Source organism: Maylandia zebra, linkage group LG7 (genome assembly GCF_041146795.1).
Source record: "Maylandia zebra isolate NMK-2024a linkage group LG7, Mzebra_GT3a, whole genome shotgun sequence".
Classification (NCBI taxonomy): Eukaryota; Metazoa; Chordata; class Actinopteri; order Cichliformes; family Cichlidae; genus Maylandia; species Maylandia zebra.
The window spans coordinates 65723655-65746387 of NC_135173.1; the positions used below are offsets into that span (position 1 = coordinate 65723655).

Sequence of the window (22733 nt, forward strand, 5' to 3'; positions counted from 1 at the left end):
GAGATGGAAACGAGCAGCATGACGCTACCGCCTCAGGCACTGGTGCATCATGGGACTCTGTCTGCGAGGGTGTGAGTATTTAAAGCTTGCATGTGTGTGTGTTTATTTTCAGTGCGTTTGACTATCAGCGAGTTCCCTCTTCGGTCCCTGCGGATCCCAGTCCTGTAAAACAGCCCCGCCCTTCGTCTTCGTCATCTTCCTCCTCTTCATTGTCCACAGCGGCTCTGAGAATGAGGAGCAGCAGGCCGTCCAGAAGGAGCAACAACACACACACCTCCGCCTCCAGCAGCAAATGTAAGAGGATGCTGTGCTGATAGAAAAATGACTTTGAACTTTTAAAGTTTAAACAATTTCAGATACAAAATTACAAGGTTTATATTTCTGGTATTATTTATATTATAGGTCAGTTATAGGGTGATGTAGCCGTGGATATTAGCTCTAAGTAAATGGCATTAAAGTACAAAACTTAACTCCAAATAATTGAACAATACTGGCAGTGGACATGCTTAATTTTCTATATTTAAAGTGGTAACATTTCACTATTTTGATATTTATGCACATTCTCATATCCTGCAAAAACAAAGAAAATTAGTTTTGTCTCCACCAGCTTGGAAGTGGTGAAGATGTGTGTTTAACCTCTATGTTTGTGTTTAGCAACATAAAAACCCAGTTTTTCATTTGTTTGGAGCCTTGGGCGGCCGTGCATCGCTTCCTCTTCACCAGCTATTTTCAAACTCTGTTGAAGGCCCATTTTTCCGGCCTGCACATGTGTAGTTGAGTGGCAGTGATCACAGTGATCTTTCACCTTGGATTTCATTCAGCTTAAATTCAGAAAGGAAAGATGGTTAATAGGACAGGTGCTGAGAAAAGGCTCCAGTCACACACCTACTGCCAACTGCCTGGCAACCATCAGTCGCTAGGGGAAAATGAGTATTCCCTGATCAGCGAGTGGTTGCAGGAGGCTGTTTGCTGGTAGTGAAAGAGTGAATTCAATTTTATTTATATATCATCAAATCACAACAACAGTGCCCTCAAGGTGCTTTTTCCTGTAAGGTAAAGACCCGAGAATAATATAGTGAAAACCCAAACAATCAACCCCCTTGCCCACCATGTTCAGATACAGAAACTTATAATCAGCATGTTTGACCAATTACTATGATCCTATGATTCCTATGATCAAGTTGTATCCTTGTTTGATTTAATTGTCTTTATTCTTTTCCTCTTTTTTGTGTAAAAACGTGGTCTTTTCGATGTATCATTTAGACACTCCTGAAATAATCACATGGCGCTCATATCTATAAGTCCTTCATAATGCACTTAAACAGGTGCTGCACTTTCAGAGAGTGAGCTCAGTAGGCTCGTCATGGCAGTTTCTGTTAACCAAAGACAGAAAGTCTCCATCAAACATGTGGATTTTTGAAATCACTTAATAAGCGTGTTTGTTTACAAGGCAAAATAAATAAAGTAAAATAATACTGTGCTTAGCACTTGCCTGTTAACTGTACATATGCGTTCTTTTACCTTCACAGCGCCTAGTTGTCACAAACTGTTCCGAGTCTTCTTCTCTCGCTTTTCCAGTAAACTGTTTTTCATGTCCCAGAGAGACGTGCACTTTATCCATCCACTGAGAGCTACATGACCGTTAAACCTAATGAAAATATCAGCAAACATTAAATCCAGAGTCGTGGCTGTAACTCTGCCGAGGGTAAAGGACGAAGGGAAATACTGTGGCACGAGAAGTTCAGGAAGTTCAGCTGTTAAAAGGCTTTTATCGAAAAAGGGCAGAGACACCAACTCCCCGCTGCTGTCAGAGGACGATACGCAGGGGTGTTTAACGCCACATCCCTCACCAATTAACGGCTTTTAAATTTCAGACCCACACATGAGCCTCGGCCTTGATGTTCACATTTGTACACAGTTGTGATGTTCAGCCTGTTTCCCCCCCTTTAAATCTGCAGCTCCTGTGGAAACCTGCTGCACTCTGAGGATATTTCCTCTCCAAAACCCTGTTTCATGTTATCTCCCGCCTGTGTGACAGCTCATCTCGGTGGTAAGGCCCCAGGGTGCTGGAGAGAAGGCGGGTGAGGGGGGGTGCTCCAGATGGTCTCTTCATTAAAAGCTTCTGTACCGCAGGGCTCTCCTCTCCTGCTATAACCCAGCCGAGCCTATCAGCTCTCACAATTAGACCGAGTTAATAGTGCATGGAAAATAAGAATTGTTTATACTAGTTTATTACAAGCCTTAATAGTTTTTACTGCGCCCCATCACAAGGAAATTAGATTGCCTTTGCAAGCTTCAGAGGTCGAAAAGCTTTCAGGATTGAAGTAGTTTTCAGGGTCATTTGGAGAGCTGTGTGCAGCAGAGTCAGTCCATTACGGAGCACAGCGAGGGCGAGGGCTCATGCAGCTGAAGAAGGCGGCAGCGCAGCGCTAAGAGTAACTGATGGTGCAGGAGCGCGGCCTTGACGACTGCACGGGTCACTGAATGACACTCGAATCTGCATGGAGCTGTAAAATCCTACTGCGGTCAGCGCTGACTTTTGAGTTTGCATCGGCCCACTTATGAACAGAAAATGACCCTGAAACACATCAGCGCAGCAAAGACAGAAGAAGAAAAAAGGACTGCTCAGAGTTGTTTTACATTACATGTTGGTTTCTGTTGTCATTTGTGGGCTCAGACCATCTACCAGTTGTTGATTCTCTCTGTGGGAATGTGGATTACAGAGGTTCATTAAAACTGTTGCTGATGAGATTTGAGATTTTCTTCCACACCCAGCTGCAAAGAAACATTTATGTCGCTGGATTTATGCACGCTGATATTGAAACAGACAAATCACTGCTGTCTAAAATGTTTTTGTCTGCTGCAGATTTGTCTAGACTGGCACTAAGATGCCCCAAACATGGCAAGACAAAGGGGTGTACCATCTATTTTTCTTTAATTTCCCTTTTTACACCCTTCTCTAAGCCCTCGCTGTACTTTGTGTGTGTCAGCGCTAGGATATCAAATAATTTAAATTAAACCCATGTTTTTAATAGGGGTGCAACGATACACAAAATTCACGGTTCGGTTCGATACTTTGGTGTCACGGTTCGATATTTTTTCGATACAAAAAAATGTTCATGCCTTTTTAATTTGTCATTTATTAAAATTATAAATATATATTTTAACTCAAAAGTACAGTTTTTAAATTTAACCCTAACCCTAACCCTTGTGCGCGTTTTTTATTTTGACAGCGAATGCGCACCTGCGGACCACTTATGTGCAGCCCTGGTTATTTAGCTCGTCATATTGCAGCCACAGAAATTCTTTTGTCCATGAAACCATAAAGCTGCACTTTCTTTTTGCCTTATAGTCTGATTTGTCATAACTTTTCCGTTTTGTGGTAAGCTTTTCTTTGGCTGTCACTTCTTCACCCTGACCTGTCTTATTTGGCTCAGCAGAACTAAAATATATATCCTGCTGCTTTTACACGCGCACTCACATAATGCTCAGCGATTCTCTGCGCGATCAACCTCTCACATGTTTAAGCTTGCTGCGGGAGATTTCACTTGTCATGTTTGCGTAGTAAGCTAACGATTAATAAGACAATGTCAGAGGAATTGGTGCACAAATTATCATCACTCACCAATCAGTACTGTCGCTCTCTATACACAGTTCGCACGATTGCAAAGTGAAAGCAAAAAACAAGCGCAAATTCAAACGCGATTTCAATATGTCACATATTGACAGTGGCTCACCGATGCCAATGACATAATTACCCAGCTACATTTCCGAAAGAATGCAAAAGCATTGACATAGATTTTTCCTTCCTACAATAGCCGGACGGGCAGGGCAGAGATAGATTTTGGTAGCCCGACTGGAAAAACGCTAGCCCCGGGACGTCGGGCTAGCGATATTGCGAGCCCTGTATCTGATTGAGGAATCACTCATCTTTGGAAAAGAGAGTTTATTACAGAGAAATGGCTCTTTCCAAAATAAAAGCTATACTATACACTTCTTCTGGGCTATATTCTCAGCAGCATAAGGAGAATCATGTGCTAACAGCTGTCTAAATGACTCGGCTAAAGTTAGTAGCATGCTTGTTGTTTTTGTCTTTGTACTAGGATGATGTCGGCGTAAATGTGCAGTCATATTCGTTGTGTTCCCACTAGTGCTTTCAGGTTAATCTCGTTGAAATGACCTTAACGCCACAACACGGCAAATCTCCGTTAACGAGCTACCCCTGATCGCCCCGTGCATGGGACTAGACGGCCAACACGTTAACAAGCTAACTGCGCTAACACACTAGTTCCCACCCATGTAATTAAGCATTGCATGGCACATCCGACATACTGTTTTACTTTAGTCCATGACTCACTTACCTTCAGGGTCATACGTCACATGAAAACCAAAATAATTCCAAACGCCAGATCTGAATGAGGGTGGGGGAGGTCCAATTTGCCATGTTGCAAGGAGAGCTTAACTTCTGTCTCGCTAGCTTGCCCTGCGCTCTTCCTTCTGACTATGCTGTCTGTGTGGAGCGCTCAGTGGATCTGCGCTCGACAGTGCAGCCTAGGCGGAGTAGTCGAACGCAGATTCACTGAGCGCTCCACACAGACAGCATCGTCAGAAGGAAAGTTGATAAAGTAAATTAAAAATTTTGTATTGTTCGATACATATGCGTACCGAACCGAAAGCACTGTATCGAACGGTTCAATATCGATACGAGTATCGTTGCACCCCTAGTTTTTAATAACTAGTGTCACTGTCCACGTGTTATGTCTTATCTGTATACCACATAAATTTCAAATGCAGGTTTGACATTAAACTGCAGGTCCAGGATTCAAACCCAGATTTAGCTTTATGTTCTAAACAACTGCACATTTGTTGCTTATAGGTTTTTACATGCATTCATTTGCATACTAAAAAGCTGTGTGTATTCTATGTTATGCACCCTCCTCTTGTGTTTGTTTCCTCATTTCCTTTTTCCTCTCTCACAGATCTCTCACAGTGTAACAGAGTAATTGATAAACTGTTCTGCCTCTATTTAAAGGAGGCTGAGAAAAGGGTCTCTTTCCCTCTCCCAGACCAAGCAGCTCTTCGGCTTCCTCAGATCGATCCCTGCCTCTTTGTGGGGATTTACTTCCTTTGCTTTTGACATGAATGTTCTGGTTGTCTGTTTTTCACAGCTTTATTTGCTTGTTTAATGTTCTTACCCCATTAGCTTAGGGAGGGAAGTTCTGGGTTCTACATTTCACATGGTGGTTGGTGCAGACAACTTCTACGTTTAGGTCATTCTGCTTCCTGTTGAACTAAAGGAACCTTGTTAGTAAACCAAATCTCAAGTGCGGTCACTGAGGCAGCTTGAGCCTTCATCTTCTCAACACTTGACAACATGTAAATAAAGCCATGCATTAGCCGGTCACATTCACATAACTTTATCCGTTGATTTTAACATAGAATACTTTTTAACCTGAGTAGTCGTTATAGCCTCATGCGTCAGTCTTTATTTTATTTTATGCATCATGAGCCAGATTAATCCCCCTCTCTTTCTTACATCTCTCCCTGTCTCTGCAGTGAGAATGGCAGAGCTTCTTTCCATCAAAAGGGAGCTGACAGTGATCAAGGTTCAGATCGATGGCCTGCTGGACTGCGTAGACAAGATGGACAGACAGAGGAAGGATGGCTCAGGTAGAGACAAAGAACTGTGCTGAAAATAATAATAATAAAATTTAATCCTAACGCCTTAATTGCAATTATTTTCAAAATTAGAGCTGCTGTATTTAGTCTGTGTGTGAAGCAATATTTCTGTGTGGAGTTTGTTTACACAGCCCGTGTTTGCATGGGTTCTGTCTAGATACTCCAACTGCCACTCACAATCCAAAGACATCAGTTAGCGGGGTTAGGTTAACTGGTGATTCTATATTGCACATAAGTGTGAATGCCAGATTGGTGACCTAAGCCTAAGATAGGCTCCAGCCCCTCTGTGACCCTGATAAAGATAAGGAGAAGAGAATGGATGGATAATTAGCTTCACCCCAAACCTTCCCTTACTTCCATGTCTTCCGCATGAGTCATCTGCTACTGAAGACCTTGACTTTTCACTTGACTGCTACACGTATTGCTTCCATTTTGAAATGCATCAACTGACCCCCAGACCGCACATCATAGATAAAATTTGTCAAGGTGCTGTAGTGGTAAGATCTATCCATCTATTTTCTTTAATCCCCCCATGGTGCTGGAACTTATCCCAGCTCCCACAGGGCAAGAAGCGGGGTACACCCTGGACAGAGACACAGACAGCCATTCACACCCACATTCATATGGTCGATTTAGAATCACCTGTTAGCCTAGCACTACTAAGTGCATGTCTTTGGTCTGCGGGAGGAAGCTGGAGAGAACCCCCACAGACACAGGGAGAACATGCAAGCTCCACACAGAAAGGCCCTGGCTGCACAGTGGATTCAAGTCCAGGTCCCCTGGAGCTTCCCTGGAGGACTGATTTACAGTAACTATAGACTGTATATAAGTAGCAGTCAGGTGTTTCCAATCAAATGTACTTGATTAACTAAACATCAGTAAGTGTGAACACGTCTTTGGCAGTTTGCTGGTCTGCAGCATTCAGGTGTTGATGTAATGTCACAATCTTCCCAGGACTGGATGTCCCAGAAAATTCACCCCAAGGTCAGACTTGACTTCAAGAAGTCAGGCTGGCTTCTTCTGCCTGTTTGAAATCAATGAAATCAATCTCCTAAGCCCATGACAGTCTAGTTGTTGTCTTTGGTGCTTTGCCAGAATATGAAAAGGCCTGTTAGCAGGAATGTAAAACCAGGCTTTGAAATATATTCAGGACTACATTTCTGTTTACAAACGAATGAGAAACATCTAACGTATTCAGTCTCGGTCATTACTTTAGAGGTGTTCGACACTGACACGCATCCCGTTTTTATTAAATGCCTATATCAACCTCAAACATCAGACTGATCCAGGTCTAATCCTTCCTGAACTCTAAATTTGAGTTTATTACGGCAAATGATCCGTCGGAGCGTTCGGTGATGCAGAGAGAGTCGCTGTGTTTACCATCAGATGTGAGCCGGCTATCATACTGCATCTGTGAGTAATGGTTCAATGACAAAACTGCCACCAGTGGAGCGTGGATTATGACAGTGAGGTAAACAGCGATAAACACGGTCCTCATAACCTTTCATAAGCTCCCCTTCAGCGCTCAGGAGTTATCGTGTCGTCCCTGTGCATGTGTGTGTGTTTGGGTTTTATCTCCTCGGGTTGATAAATAGATGAGGAAATTATCCGATGTGACACGTTGACGGTCTTCAGTTTTTTGCGATTATTTCCTAGAAATGTGTTCCAACACTCAAATGAGAACTTCTCTCGCACACATGCAGCAAGTCGTCGAAGAGGGAGGTAATACTGCGGGTATTCGAGTTATGAGGGTTCAAATTCACTACAAAACTGACATTTTTAGAGGTTTGCATTAGATCTGAAAATGTTTCAAATAAAAATTTAAATTACAATATTTTGTTGTGACATGACTTGTGATTTTGCTTTAATGAGACCTAAAATCATCCATAACCACGTCTCGACACTGTTGGACGTCCACTTATTTATCGACAGAGAACTGTCACAGTGACTACTCTCTGTATAATGAGGAGAAATTAAAGGCTTAAAGAAAAAAATTGTTAGAAAAGGACTGTATTTAAAAGATGGATGTAGCCACGGCAACACCCCATTTGGTTTCTGGACTTTGAAGTATCAGTGTTAGCATTTTGACATCCTCCACCAAAAGCGATCGTATGAAATCAGGGATGCTATTGAAACGTGTTCTGTGATGTGACAAATCTGATGGACGAATCTGGGTTAGGTGAATGGAGAACATTACCTGAAAGACTGTGCCAACTATAACGTTTGGTGGAGGAGAGATAACGCTGCGGGGTGTTCTTCTGGAGTTGACCTGGGTCTCTTAGTTTCAGTGAAAGGAAAACGTAATGCCTCCACTTACCGAAACTTTTTGGACAATTCTGTGCTTCTGTGTGTGAACAATTTGGGGATGGACCACCTTTGACTCTGCCCCAGTGCAAAACAGAGGCTCATAAAGACACACCTATAGGATCAACTCGAAAATCAGTGTTTGTCTTTTCAAATGTTCTTCTAAATGGGCAGAAGTCCCCACACGCACTTCAAAGTCTTCTCAAAGGAGTGTTGTAGCTGCAAAGGGGAACCAACTCCATATTAATACCCAAGAATAGATGTAGCATTTAGGTGGCATGATATTGTGTGTGTGTGTGTGTGTGTGTGTGTGTGTGTGTGTGTGTGTGTGTGTGTGTGTGTGTGTGTGTGTGTGTGTGTGTATAAGAGTGTCCTGAGAGCAGGGAGCCCAGTGTGTCGGATTCCTCTCGCCGAGGTTCAGTCAGCAGTCTGGAGCGAGAGAGTCCGGAGCCAGGGGAGGCCAGTGAGGACGAGCCGCTGCACTACCAGCACTACTACCCCTACAGCTACACCCACAGGGTAAATATACGCCCCTGCTTCCCCACAGCTACACCCATGCTACCATTGACTTACAGAATCAATATCAATCAATTTCACATACAGCCAAATTTTAGCTTTGCCTCCCGATCTTCAAATAGCTCCCAGCTTTCAGACACAGTCTCATGCTGAATAAATAGGAGTTTGTTTTCTTCTTTTAATGATATTAAACAGCTGTGGCATCACACAGCAGCAGGAAGCAGTTAACGCAGGTGTTACGGCAGCAGGGACTCCATCAGTTACTTTCCTGACGTTTCACTGTGGTCTCACAAAACCAGCTTGAACGGGTTTCAGTACAACAGCTGATGTGCTGTGCTTACACACAGCGATTATTCTTCAGTGCGCTAATATTTGCAGTAATGGTGTGACATTGCATTCACTGAACTCATCTAATTGCCTAAGTAAATGAAAATAAGACAGCAGATGGTAAGCCTAATAAAAAGTAATTACAGTAATACATTTGCTCAGTGGTTCTCCAACTTTTTTATTTATTTTTTTTTATTCCTTTTTCTTCTGCCTGTAGTCTTCTGGGGAATGTTCCCTTGTCACAAATTCCAAATTAAACCCTTTCCCATGGCACAACAGTACTGGATAAACATATATTACTCACTCTATATACCACCACTCCTACTGTTGCCACTACTGCAGAGCAAATATGGAGTATATGGAGCATAGTTTCAGTACAGACAGTTCACAAAATAAAGCTCAGCCATAATCCTGGCAGATGGAACAATCTCCTACAGACCTGTTGACATTCATTGATTTATAGTGACTTGTTTAGAAAGTCTCAATCCAATCTGCAAGCCTCTTTGCAACCGACCTCCAGATACTCCATTCATGCACTTCCTAACTTAATCATTTATGGAGCTGTTGTTATGGCTGCCCTCTCTATTCTGTGCTGAGGTCTTGCTGCTCCCCTCAGAGATATACCACCACTATAAATGTCTGCCACTGGTAGCGTCTTTTGTCAATAGCGGTCCTGACAATTAATATATAGGCTCCTCCATGGAATACGTATCACTATTACTCACCCATTCTACTACACAGGATAAATATACCTTCACAGGGTAAACACACAGTATGTTTTTCCCTTTCAGTTACTTTATAGGATGAATTTAGCTACCCATAGTGTAATTTTACATGCCTGCTACCATCACTGCTAGTACAGATGTTTTACTACTACCCAAACAAGTTAAAGCCTTTTAATACTCAATCACTATCCCACAGAATGCATAAGTATCCCTATTACACACTAAGCTAGTCAAACAAGACGATGTACCTCCCACAGGGTAACCTCAACAACCTCTGGGGTGCCCAGCTCTGCAATAGCAGCTAATGCAATGCTGCCCTCTTGTGGAGAATTGGCTAACTCTGACTCAGGTGCGTTAACAAAACTGTCAAAACTCTCAGAATTATTTTTCAGTGTTTCACTAGTTATTATGGAGATTATTTTAATAATCAGTCAAACATTTCTTTTGCCAAACAGAAAGTAAGAAGTAAAAAATAATGTCCGCCACGATTTCCATATATCCAGTTAGAGTTTGAAAAAACAAACAGTTCATCTGTCCCAGTCCATCCTTTCACCTGTCTTCCTAAATCTCTCAGTCATATAGACTTACCAGCAGTAAATCTGTGACTCACCCACACTGCAGAGACACCATCTGTATAATTCCTGGTGGAAGATGTGTTTACCAGTCGCCTCGCAGGTCTTTTGATTCAGGATCTCACCGGAGTGGAGCAGATCGGCCGAGCGGAGGAGCGATGCTTTCAGTGTTTCTGTTTCTTTACAGGGAAACATAATGACATAGAATTAGCCTGCAGGCTTCCTATACCTGCCTGACAGAGCAAAGCTGCCTCATTAATCTGAGAGGAGGCAGAGAACAGACCGGCCCTTAATCTGTCGCATTGTTCCTCTGACAGGAAGAAGCCGAGTGTACATGAATAAAAGAGTGTTTTAGCAGGCTAATTACCATTTACCTCTTTGTGTGTGTGTGTGTGTGTGTGTGTGTGTGTGTGTGTGTGTGTGTGTGTGTGTGTGTGTGTGTGTGTGTGTGTGTGTAACACAATGTGTTATTATGAACAGGAAATGAGCATTTACGTGGACTGCGAGGATAAAGGACTACCGGCTGCACTGAACATGAGGCGATGTGCAAATAGAGGCTAAAGCAGTGTTTTAATTAACCCACTGTCCTGTTAAGAGTAACTTTCTCTTTCTGTTTTCAGATAAAGCAGTCTGATCAGGAGGAGGACCTGTGATGCTGCAGTTCAGGTATGAAGGTGGCAAGCTGCCTGGCCTTATACGTTCCTTTGAAATGAACCTGCTTTGCTTTTCTTTGTTTTCTTTCATGTCTGTCTATCTAATGTTGGATGCTCAAATTAAACACAAACTGAAAATTGGGTTTGGGTTTGGAGGGCGTTGTGCTTTAATTTATGGCTGTAGACATAACTGAGCTTTCTGTGCATTTTTGAGCATCTTCATTGAAATTATTTGGGAAATAATATTAACTGTGAAGGATTACACCCTTACAGTTTATGAATACAGCTTGTTAACCACTTCAGGCTCAATAATGCTAATGCACTCAGTCCAAAAGTAATGTGTTCTGTAACAGCTGTCTTTTTATTAAGCAGGGCCAAACTTTCAAATAAAGGATCCAGCATTTGTACAAGTATTCCTCATGAGACTTAGTTTTGGACATTTGTTCCTATTCTTCGAGCTGCATCATGTCAAAGATAGAGGTTATCCATAATATTGGTCATCTCAGGCGCACAGCTCTAGCTGTGAGCACAGAAGCCCCGCCTACATACAGTTTAAACCTTCTGTTTCCAAGGAGCAGCCAATCTGAAGGAAGATGGGTTAAAAAAAAAAAAATCCTGCAGAGCTACTCTAATAGAGTCCATTAATAAAAATGTGCAAACCTACACTTTAATGTTAGGTCAATAAAGAATAAGTGCCATGTGTACATGTGCATATAAACATACAGATGTTTGCACTCACTGTGCATTAAGCCATGTTTCTAGAAGTTTTTATCAAGATTTGTTCACTGGCTTAGGAGGAGATAGGGGACGTACAAATATAAATACACTACGACCTTTATAGCATGAGATGGAGATGGAAATGAACAGAATATGTCCTCTTTAATAGGTTTTGGATAAAAATGGAGCTCAGAAGGAAGAGCAGTATGATGTAATAATAATATGATATGACATAACTTTAAATATTCTTTTATTGTAGAATCATTTAAACTATTTCCAGATCTGTCCTCTACCGTAACGTAGCACTTACTTTGCTGTGGAAGACTTCAACTAGCTCTTACATCAGTTGATTTTTGCAGTTAACGTGTGTTTGCTCTTTGTTTTTGCTAAAGCAACAAAGAATGCAAAAAACGGACTGTTTCCTGTGTGTTTCTGAGTCTTTGTAAGTTTATCCAACTAAAGCCAATGACTGTTTGGTGGTAAAACACATGGAAACACATTCGGCAGTGGTCAGCAGTAATTGGAAGTTGGACATTTGCGCATTAAGTATCCAGCCCTATAATGAAGATAGATCTGCTTTCTCTTTCCTTTACTGCCCAATACCTACAGCACATAGTTAATGGACTATAAAAGATTATTGTAGACACGGTAATCTCACCCATCATTTTGACAAATCTTATTTGTGAAGCCTCATGCTGACTTTTCTCACCATCTTAATTTTTCGAAACAAGACGGTGATGAGTGGAGCTGAGAAATTGAGGGACAGTTAACACTCAAAAAATAGCAACAAGAATAATAATAGTGGCCAAAATTAACATCATATTGTTTTTAGTAAGACTTCAAATCAAATATTACGACTGTAAACTCAACAGCAAAGTGTTTCACCAAGGTACAAATCCTGGGAACAGATCACACTTTTTCCTTGTACTTCTATGGAACAGCCATATTTTTGCAGCAAGAGGAGTCGCCCCCTGCTGGTCATTTAGATTTAAGTCACTTCATGATTAGTCATTTTGGTGGATAAGAAGGACACATAAACCTTATTGTAGTTTAAACCAAATCTTTAAAATCATCAGGCTCCACTGATATTGACCTTAAAGTGTATTTCATGCCAACTTATGAGTTTTTTTGCATGTTTTACTCTCTCTTTGTGTCCTTTGTGTCCATGTTCACTTCCTTCCAGAAGCAGACGCTCAGATCTGTAACAGCTGGGATGGACGAAGCTTCAAGACGACGCTGGCAACACGACCTGCATTTGGACTGACTCTCCTCCACCCCTGATTTTTGATTTTTTCACATATCTTTGACATTTTTATTATGTTGCTATGGTGGCCCTGAGAGGCCAAACGAACTGCAACTTAAGAAAACACCAGCAATAAGAAAAACGCTGCAAAAGCAAACAAAACAAAACGGAAACAGGAAAAACAAAATATAAATAGGGAAAAGGAAACAGAAATAGGAAAAAAGCCAAGGGAAGTTTCTGGGGAGACAATAACCTAACGCAGTGGTTCCCAAACTTTTTTTTGCTGGATTTTTAGGCTAATAGTTAGGCTAACACACTTATCTCTCATCTTTTCTTTTGTCACAAAACCAATAGATCCTCAACTTCTTTTAAGTGTCTCCCAGTGCAATCTTAGCATATTTTGGTTCCTGCAACGGGTTATTGTCTCCCCAGAAACACTTCCCTTGTGCTTTTGGAAATCTGTTTTTTCCTATTTCCGTTGTGTCTTGTGTGCTTTTGCAGCGTTTTTTGCTAATTGATGGTTGTTTTCTTTAGTTGCAATCCGTTTGACCTCTCGGGGCCACCGTATGTTGCACTGCCGTCACCTATGTTTTCCATTCCAGTGATCCACATTCACATGTTGACACATTAGACAATATCTGAACATCATAGAAAAGTTTAATAAAACATACTGATGGTTCTGCAGCTAAATACCTCCTCACAGCAGATTATTTTATTTTGGCCTCTGGGCCAACACCTCTGCACCGCCAGAAAACACTGCATTAGTGGGCTACACAGGCAAGAGCAGACTCATGAGCCTGTTGGATTATTTCCTTAACGTTTGAGTCTGTTTCATCACCCTAACCTTGCTTCTCATGTCAGACTCATCACTGTTATTAAAGTCTGTGTGGGACCAGCTGGCGGCTCCTTATCGCACAGTTTATTTTCATCAGGCCTGTTTTCATTATGTGTAACCAGCTGTGTGACCACATAATGCTTCTGCGGTACAGGCTCAGTGAGCACGGCTTTATGACTTTCTGGGTAAATTTCACTGTTCAGTCCACTCAGGAAATCACTTATAAAGTTATATATAGGCCCAGACAATTTCCTGAAATGAGCATTAGCTCATTAGCTCCATGTAGTAGATACGAATAGGGAAATGTACTTTTTCTATGATCATGAGTGATAGTTGGTTTCATGTGCTTGTTTCAGTTTAGCTTGGGTTAACTGACAAATAAACTGACAAACAGTTTGAGTTCAGTTTATTTCATGGATTAGTTTGGCAGGTGTGGGTAACAATATCCTTCACGTGAACTAAAACTGTTGGGTTCATGTTTGCTAAGATATCTAGCTGAATGAAAAAGTTAAGTTTAACTTACAGTCCTGGTAAAAAGAAAGCACAGCATCATTCCACAGCGAGAAAGTGGAAAACATTCAAGACAGCTGCCAGACTTCTCAGGAGGAAATATTCCAGCAAATTTACCCCAAAGTCAGATCAACTGAAAAAAAAAGACTGAACAAGTGAGTGTGACTACGAAGGGTTCCTAGGAGGCTACTTCTTCCCTCTAAAAACAACATGGCAGCATATGTTAAGTTTGCTTTGTTTCTTCATAATATACAGCAGCACATTTGGAGAAAACCAAACACAGCACATCAGCACAAACACCTTACATCAACTGTCAGCACAGTGGTGGAGGGACGATGATTTGGGAAGCTTGCAGTCACTGAGTCGACCATGAAATCCTCTGTACACCAAACTGCTCTAAAGTCACACATGCGGCCGTGTGTCCCGCAGCTAAAGCTTTGCCCAAACTGGGTCATGTAACTGGACGATGATCCCACACACAGCAGCAAATCGCCAACAGATTGGCTGAAGAAGCAAAAAAAAATCAAGGTGCTGCAGTGGCCCAAAGTCTAGACCTCATCTCAACTGAAACGCTGTGGTTGGTTTAAGAGAGCTGTGCATGAATGAATGCTGAAAACATGAATGAACAACAGCAGCGCTGTAAAGACAAGTTCCTCCACAATGACGTGAGACACGAGTCGCCCAGAAAACCATTGCTGCAACATTTTGCTCCTAAATTAGGTCCTAAAAGCAACTTAGTAGGGTACATACACTGCTTCTGCAGTTTGGCTTCAATTTTTATCAGTAAATAATGACACGGTGTAATATGTCATATGTTGGTGTTCATCTTAGGTTGTGTTTAAGTCATTTTAAGACCTGATAAGGACCAGATTGATACATGAAACCTAAGAAGTGACAGACACACCTACAGCTACAGAAACTGTACTTTTGATGCTAATAAGAATTTTTGAAAGACTCAACTGGTAATAGAAAAAAATAGATGACCCTACTGAAAAGACATTTGATGGCCCGTTTTTACAATTTGATACACCACTGCCAATTAAGACAGACCAGTTACACATAAAATATTCAATATATAACACATTACTGTTGTTCCCACTACAGTGTTGCTGGTTTCTGTTGTGGCTTTCATTTTATGAAATAATGTTTAATATTGGTTTAATGGCAAGCACAGACACCAAACAGTTGCTGAACCTTTTAAAAGGAACAACCGTCAGTGTAAATACGCTCTAAATATTTGTCAGTTTAAAAGGTGACACTTGAACACATTCATGTGTACAGTAGTAGCTCTTTATACTGAAACCTTATTTCAGACTTTAAAAACAAAGTGACACTAAATGTTTTAATAAGAAATCCAGTGAGTTTGGACGCAGACTCATTTTGGAAATCCTTGATTTGACGTCGCCGTAGCTTCTCCTGTCAGTGCTTTTGTGTTTGTTCAGTGCTGAATGTAACCTATTTAACTGTGAGTGTAATAAAGGTATTTTTCATAAACGAGGTGCATTTGGACCTGGTGTGATTCTTTTTTTATGAGTTTATGAATTTTATCTGTAGTAATTCAACATATCAAATCATTTGATATGTTGGAATGCTCTCCTTTGTTTTTAAGTTTACTGTATGGAAATTAGGTCTCCCCTTCAGAGAGCAGGTGAGTGGTCAGGTTTGGGTAGAGATCAGTATTACCATTTAGCCAGCTAAAATCAGAAACAGTTCAACATAGCTGGACAAAACCAGTTGCTCTCTGAATCTGATGCTGCTAATAAACAACCAGAGTACTTGAGGTCAAGTTTAAAAATGAGCTTCATGAAAAATCTTCAGAAAAACGAGGGTAACTGCATAAGTAGAGGCAGAAACATTAAGCGCCACCTACAGGAACTCTTAACAAAAGACAATCATTTTGAACTGCATCACATTAAAATAAAAACAACAAAAATCAAAGGTAAGCACCTCCCACATTTTATCCATAGGGAATAATCCAAACCTTTGGCAGAGTTGGATGAAAGGATATACCATATACCGTATATCATTGGACGAGTCACTGCAGCAATTTAAAAAATGAATCCTTCATCCATGTTAGACACAAAGACAGGTCTGAAAGGTAAAACCATCATGGAAGTGGAATTTAAACCTGCATTCTTCTTCGTGTCCTGCAGGGGGAGACTGGTGGTTGTGAAAGGAGCTATGCTCGCTAGCTAGCAACTTGTCAGATTGGTGTTTCAAAACAAAAGAAGCAAAAGCTAGAGGTGGGCGGATTGATCCAAATGTCGATAGCATTAATGCCAATGCTGGTATTGGTATCGGGCTGAAACTAGTGCAAAAGGATCAATGAAACTGGGTCTGACAGGTTGCTAGCAGTGTTGCCAACTTAGCGACTTTGTTGCTATATTTAGCGAGTTTTCAGACCCCTTAGCTAAAAAAAGACGTGAAAGCGCGTATCGCTTTTACTCTCAACAAGCAGCGGGTGCTGTAACGCAGTCAGTTCTTTTACTCTTTTACTCTTATGCTGTTTTGTGGATCACAATTTTTAAAACTACTTATAAACACACACACACAAAGTAACTCCACCAGAGCGCCTATTTCGGGTCACTTTTACCGGTCCAAGCCCGGGTAAAGGAGCAGGTTTGGAATTGTGACATTAAAAAAACCAATAATTGCTAAAAGAAATTTAATTTGTAGTTCTAAATAAACTCTAAATGCATTTAGGACGTTTTTTACTCACTTTATGTCTCTTCCACGATGTTATTTCTCTCTCCAACAACATAGGTTACAATTAGATTAGCATGACCAATTATGCAAATTAGGTGATGACGTCGTTTAGCGACTTCTAGCGACTTTTAGGACAACCAATAGCGATTTTCCTTACTGAGGAGTTGGCAACACTGGTTGCTAGCTAGCGAGCATATCCTGGACGATCGTAGCTCGTACTGAACTTAGAGGACAGTTTGAAAACACACAGAAAGTTGAAAGCTATGATTTGTTGTATTAACTTAAGATTATGGAGAGTAAAAGTCTCACAGTGATTTTGTGATCATTAAAATGTGTTTAGAATTTGCAAACTGATGATGAATCATCATTTCATACATGTAAATCATGACGCACTTCAAATTCAAATTCAAATTTTATTTGTCACGTACACAGTCATACACAGTACGATATGTAGTGAAATGCTTGGACAACTGCTCGTGACCTAAAGAGAACAAAAAAGGAAAAGGCTATGAATAAGATAGGAAATAAATATGAAAAATTAAAAAGGGTAAATTTAACTAGGAAGAAATAAAATATAAATTAAGGTTAAAAATGAAATAACTGTACAACACAAATTAGAATGAAGGGTAAATTTAACTGGGAAGAATAAGATAAAGATAAATATATAAATTAAAGTTGAAAATAAAATAACTGTACAACAAAATACACAATACACTTCATCCTCTAACATGATTTTCCTTTATAGGCTAAAAGAATTGATATCGGCATCGATATCGCCCTGTATGTGATTGGCATCTGATCGATACCAAAACCTGCAGCATTGAACAGCACTTGCAAAAGCCTGCTTTACATCCATCTTTTATGTTGCATGTGGGTAAACACTGTATTCAAACTTGTGAATTTACCCATGCCTCACCCAGTATCTGTTATTCCTAACCTGCCAGTAACAATAGCAACTAAAGCTTCTGCATTTAATCTCTGCCTGTGAACTAAAATGCTAGCTGGCAGTGGGGATTGTTCCAGTCTCTTCCAGTCAAATGGTATCAGAAGAAATCGTAGTCAGAGGTGCACAGTAGGGGATGTCTGACATTACAATGAGCCTAATCATGCAAAACAATCCCAGTGATTAAATGAATCACGTGTTGTTGACTGAAGGAAAGCTGCACTCTCTTGGCTGGTTTTAATGATTTATTAGAATCAGGACAACCTTTGAGACTGGGTCTGTTTAAAGTGCATGGTGGGTAGGTGTATGAGGGAGGAGTGTGTAGTGATACCACAGCTGGTTGGAGGAGTTTGGAATACTGAATGAACTGGTTGCAACAGAGGGGAGAGCTCTCACACAGGTAAGGCTTCTCCTATTATAGACTACAGCAATGAGGCCTGAGGTGTTTCTGTTTCACACTGATGCACTTCAGTGTTTTAAAGTGTCACCAGTGCATGTATGTGCTGCTCTTGTCTCCACTTAGAAGTGGTATGTGTCCTCTGGTCATCTTATAATGATATGTAAGCTTCATATGTGAACTCTTTAGGCTTATAATATTCTTTATTCCTATTTTGAAGCATATTTATCCTTAATTCCTCAAGAAAGTTTCCAATAATTGTTTGTGTTGAGACCTCTTGATATGGACTCAGTGTCTTAACACACAGAAGGTGTCACATGAAACTCATAGTCATTTTTGTTTACATTAAAGTGATCGCTGAGGAAAATAAACATGAGATACATGGTCACATGACTGACAGGTAATATCATGACATCATAATCCTTGTCTTCTGAGTAGTTTATTAAACTTGGAGCACAGAGCTGTAATTTGCAGGTGTCAGACCAGAGTCTATAGCAAAATCTGTCCTTATGATCATTTGCTAAAATGGGACATATTGAGAAAGTGTAGGTGTGACACTCAAACGTTGGACTGCTACATTAAACACTCTGATGTCGAAGAGCTGAAGTGTAAATTCATTCTGAATCGCTGTAAATAAAGATGAGAATGTCACAGCTTCTCAAAAGTGAAGCTAAAGCATCTTCAGCTCCCTTTGGTGTCTGGCTGCAGTATAGAAAACGCTGCTTTGTGCTCCAGCCACACTATAAAAATAAGATGGGAGGATTGCTGGGTGATTGATTTCTTTTTTAAAAAGAATTTTGGTAATCACTGCACACGCAGAGGCTGACCGAGGTAACTGCTTCTGATCGCAAGCCGATTGTGCGCATTGCCTGGTGGGAGCCAACCTGTCTCTGAACAGAAATCTCTCTCGGACAGATCACTAAGTGCAGACTCACTGCTAACAATCCTGCTCTTTCACTCTGTGACCAGTTGCAAACTATTGCATAAGTGGTGGGCAGCGATCATGAAAGCACCTCTGGCTATTTTTTTAGAAGTTTTGAAGAGACAAAAAGGTTTTTATCCTTGTACTTTTATTAATCTAAAAAAACAAGACACAAACAGTTATGTTAGACAGAGGAGGATTCCTGATAGTTTCTTTTTTTAGTTAGCAGACATAATATCATTGACCATATTAATAAAGCTTAAGGTTATTGTTGCATTGCTCTTTTTTCTGTCCTATTTGGTGTCAAGAGGACTGTGATTGCTGTACATGGAGGTGTTAGATGTAGATGAGCATCAGATGACCACCATAGACTGGTATTAAGAGGGAAATTATTGTTTCTATATCTTCACTGGTCACAATTTGCTACTGGGTACTGGCTTGGATCCCCTTTTGCCTTCAGAACGGCCTCACAGATTGAACATTCTTCCATACGATGGTGTCATGACGTCGATTACTGTAACTAAAGGTCCCACATTTAAATCTGACCTGTCCCCTGCCATCCAGCAGATCATGGCGGAGTCCAGCCCTCTGACCACTCACGTGCTGAACGCTACCGACGGCGTCCCGGCAGCCAGGATGGCCCTCAGCCTGCACCGACTGGACTCCAAGCTGATGATCTGGGCCATGCTGAGTGTCGGGTAGGCTTTCATACATTCTTACACGTAGCTTAATCTCCGCTTAACGTGTTTATTATTCAAAGCCTGAAGCTGGATAAAATCAGAAACTGAAAAGGCCAGAAATGGGGGGGTGGGGGATTTCTTTTGACAACTAAAGAAATCAGGGAAGAGCTTTTCTTCCAGGTGAGCTGACGAAAACCTGCACATAGAACTAATTAATAATTTATTAATTATTAATTTTTAGGACAACAAACCAAGATGGCCGCTGCCCAGGACTCATGAACCAAGAAACTTTTACTCCTGGCATGTACAAGCTCCGCTTTGAGACGGGTTCATACTGGGAAGGCCTTGGTCAGCCCTCTTTCTACCCCTATGTGGAGGTGGGTCATGAGGTGTCACTATCCTATATCTGAAAGAAATAAACTGGTCTGATTTAGGTATATAGTAACGCACACATGTGAATAGATCCTTATAAGTGTCACGGGTAGGACAAGATGTAAAGACAACACATTTATTTGGGAACAGAAACAGTTTGGTAGCAGTTACTTTGTTCACCACAAGGGGTCGCCAAATCTCCTAAAACACACAAATGTCATTATCAACAAATGAGCAACAGGAAAATTTAAATTTTAAAAACATTCTTACTTACTTATACTTACTTCAACAAAGTGTTTATAATAATGTCACAGCATTATTCACATCTTCATGTCCAATAAACACTGTGACATCAAAGACAGTGGGGTCTACAACAACCAATGTTTTTGTTGAAATCATTTTTGTATCAAACATTAAAAGGCATTTTTCATCTTGCTGTAATCATTTGTGTGTGCGTTTGTGTGTTTCCAGGTTGTGTTCACCATCAGTGAGCCGGAGCAGAGGTTTCACATCCCTCTACTGATGAGTCGCTTCTCCTACAGCACTTACAGAGGAAGCTGAAAGCTGCAGAGAGATGGATTTCTGCTGTTTTATAGATTCATGACTTAGGTTTCTCTTCTTTTATATTTTACTCAGGTGTTATTGTGTGCTACATTTGTTATTTGTTGAGTTTCACTTCATGAGTGTATTTACACCAATCAAAAACAACATTAAAACCTCCATTACAGTCTGCATTATAGGTCACTTGCCACTCTGTACAAATACCTGATGATTCTCTGCGGGTGTCCCTTCTTCTTATTGTGTGACATGAATGAATTTAATTTTTCTTTATCTTTAATATCTCTATGAATTATGTTTAAAGCAATAGTACACACACACTTGCTCTATTTATTATTATTCTTTAAGTGTTCCTTTAGTATAGTGAAAAGTCCATTTCTATTAGGAAATAATTTGAAATTATTTTAAAAGAAGGCAAACAAAACATTTGCTGGCTTTAGTTTTTTCTTTGTATTTGCTGATTTTCTTAAAATCAGTGGCTAAAGAGCAATATTTGTCACTTTTTCTAATATTTAATATACCAAACAGTAACTTATTAACACTTTGAATAACAAGATCAATTAATAGTTAGTTGCACCTGAAACTTAACACTTTTTTCAAATCAACAGAAGCACAGCTTTTTGCTTAAAGTGACCAAATATTTTATTTAGATTGATTTAAAATTAAAATATATATAATTTACTGAATGTTAAATTGAACAGAATTTTTATGTAACACAGTCTCGATCAAAAGTCTAAGACAACTTGAAAAATGGCAAATAAATCTTATTTTGCATGGCTGGCTCTTAACAAGGTTCCAAGTAGAGCTTCAACATGCAATAAGAAGAAATGGGAGAGAGACCAAACATTTTTTGAGCCTGCAATTTATTGAAAACAATGCTTAAACTGAAACAGGCTGCTTTACAGCTGATCAAGAGTTTAGGACCACACCACCAAAAAAACCCTGTAAACGGGTTCCAAACATGAACTCAGTAATAAGTAGCTCCACTGTTATTGTTGATCACTTCAATAATTCATTGCGGCATGGTTGTTGCAAGCATTTCCATGAGGTGATTGGGAACATTTTTCCAAGTGGTGATGACGGCCACACGAAGGGCATCTACTGTCTGGAACTGTTGTCCATTTTTGTGAACTTCCCTTGCCATCCTTCCCCAAAGGTTCTCAATTGGATTTAGATCAGGGGAACAAGCAGGATGGTCCAAAACAGTGATGTTATTCTCCTGGAAGTGTCCCTTGTTCTGCAGGCATTGTGTACTGGCGCATTGTCCTGTTGAAAAACTCAATCGTTACCACACAGTAGGGCTGCCACGATTTGTCGACTAGTCACGATTACGTCGACTATCAAAATCGTCGACGACTGATTTAATAGTCAACGCGTCGTTTGAAACTTTGTACGATCACAAAAGACGCAGGAATAAGTGGCAGGATTTAAGAGTGTAATAACGGACTGAAACAGAAGATGGCAGCACAGCATGTACAAGGATGTCAGCTACCGTTAAACCCCGAAGAAGAAGAAGAAGAAGAAGAAGAAGCAGCTGTGTCCCAGAATTCATAGCGCGGCCCAGCGCAGTTTCCAACAATGGCGGCAGCTAGTTAGTTTTAATGTTACTCTTATTATGCTTTCTGGGTCACAAAATAAACGTTTAACATATTTTCAGGCGAGAATGTAGCTGTGTAAACCTCAAATATCTGCTCAGTTTATCAGGACACCACATATTTTCAAAAGCGCTCCGACGTTTTTGGAGACATCTGTTACCCACTAGCTCGTTAGCGAGCCGGGGGCTAGGCTCACTAGCGCCGTGAGAACACCGGACTCCCCGCAAATCGTTTTCAAACCCACAGCCGTCTTTCGCTACTCAGGTTAAATATATATGAGTCACTTAGATAACTTAAAATGTTATTGTTTGGCTTTTTTTTTTAGTATTTTATTTGTTCCTGAGTAAATCAGTTTGTCTGAGATTAAAGTTATAGTTTTTACACAGCTGAATAAACGTCAAGCAGACAGCTGATTATCAGAAGTGTGAGATGCTCCAGAATATACTCCAGTGTCCTGTTATATTTTAGATAGCAAGGAG

At 40.5% G+C, this 22733-nt stretch overlaps 2 protein-coding genes and 1 long non-coding RNA gene across 14 annotated transcripts in view; 2 read left to right on the forward strand and 1 right to left on the reverse strand.

Annotated features, from left to right (window-relative positions):
• The window catches only part of LOC143419574 (RNA-binding Raly-like protein), a 100355-nt gene extending 84777 nt beyond the window's left edge, over positions 1–15578 (forward strand). For 3 of the 4 annotated variants that reach the window (XM_076886921.1, XM_076886924.1, XM_076886925.1), the window contains 5 exons: positions 113–294; positions 5557–5670; positions 8351–8502; positions 10744–10789; positions 12677–15578. In XM_076886921.1, coding sequence (XP_076743036.1) covers positions 113–294; positions 5557–5670; positions 8351–8502; positions 10744–10776 — 481 coding nt within the window. In that variant the 3' untranslated portion in view covers positions 10777–10789; positions 12677–15578. The remainder of the gene's footprint in view (positions 1–112; positions 295–5556; positions 5671–8350; positions 8503–10743; positions 10790–12676) is intronic. The other variant, XM_076886922.1, reaches the window with a different exon arrangement.
• The window catches only part of LOC143419576 (uncharacterized), a 64816-nt gene extending 47960 nt beyond the window's left edge, over positions 1–16856 (reverse strand). Inside the window, exons 1-2 of the long non-coding RNA XR_013099588.1 lie at positions 16801–16856; positions 10162–10302 (exon numbers count right to left, since the gene is read on the reverse strand). This is a non-coding gene — a long non-coding RNA (uncharacterized LOC143419576). The remainder of the gene's footprint in view (positions 1–10161; positions 10303–16800) is intronic.
• LOC101485783 (5-hydroxyisourate hydrolase) lies at positions 15997–20833 on the forward strand. 9 transcript variants are annotated; one of them, XM_076886929.1, is made up of 4 exons: positions 15997–16020; positions 19617–19747; positions 19971–20106; positions 20573–20833. In XM_076886929.1, the coding sequence occupies exons 2-4, from the start codon at positions 19620–19622 to the stop codon at positions 20660–20662; spliced, it is 354 nt and encodes a 117-aa protein (XP_076743044.1). In that variant the 5' UTR covers positions 15997–16020; positions 19617–19619; the 3' UTR covers positions 20663–20833. The 9 variants fall into 9 exon arrangements, with proteins under 9 accessions (XP_076743044.1, XP_004566224.1, XP_023008936.1 ...); XM_004566167.2 differs by lacking the exon at positions 15997–16020 and adding an exon at positions 16047–16179 and having other exon boundaries at positions 19614–19747; XM_023153168.2 differs by lacking the exon at positions 15997–16020 and adding an exon at positions 16048–16179.
• Positions 20834–22733: the final 1900 nt, after the last annotated feature.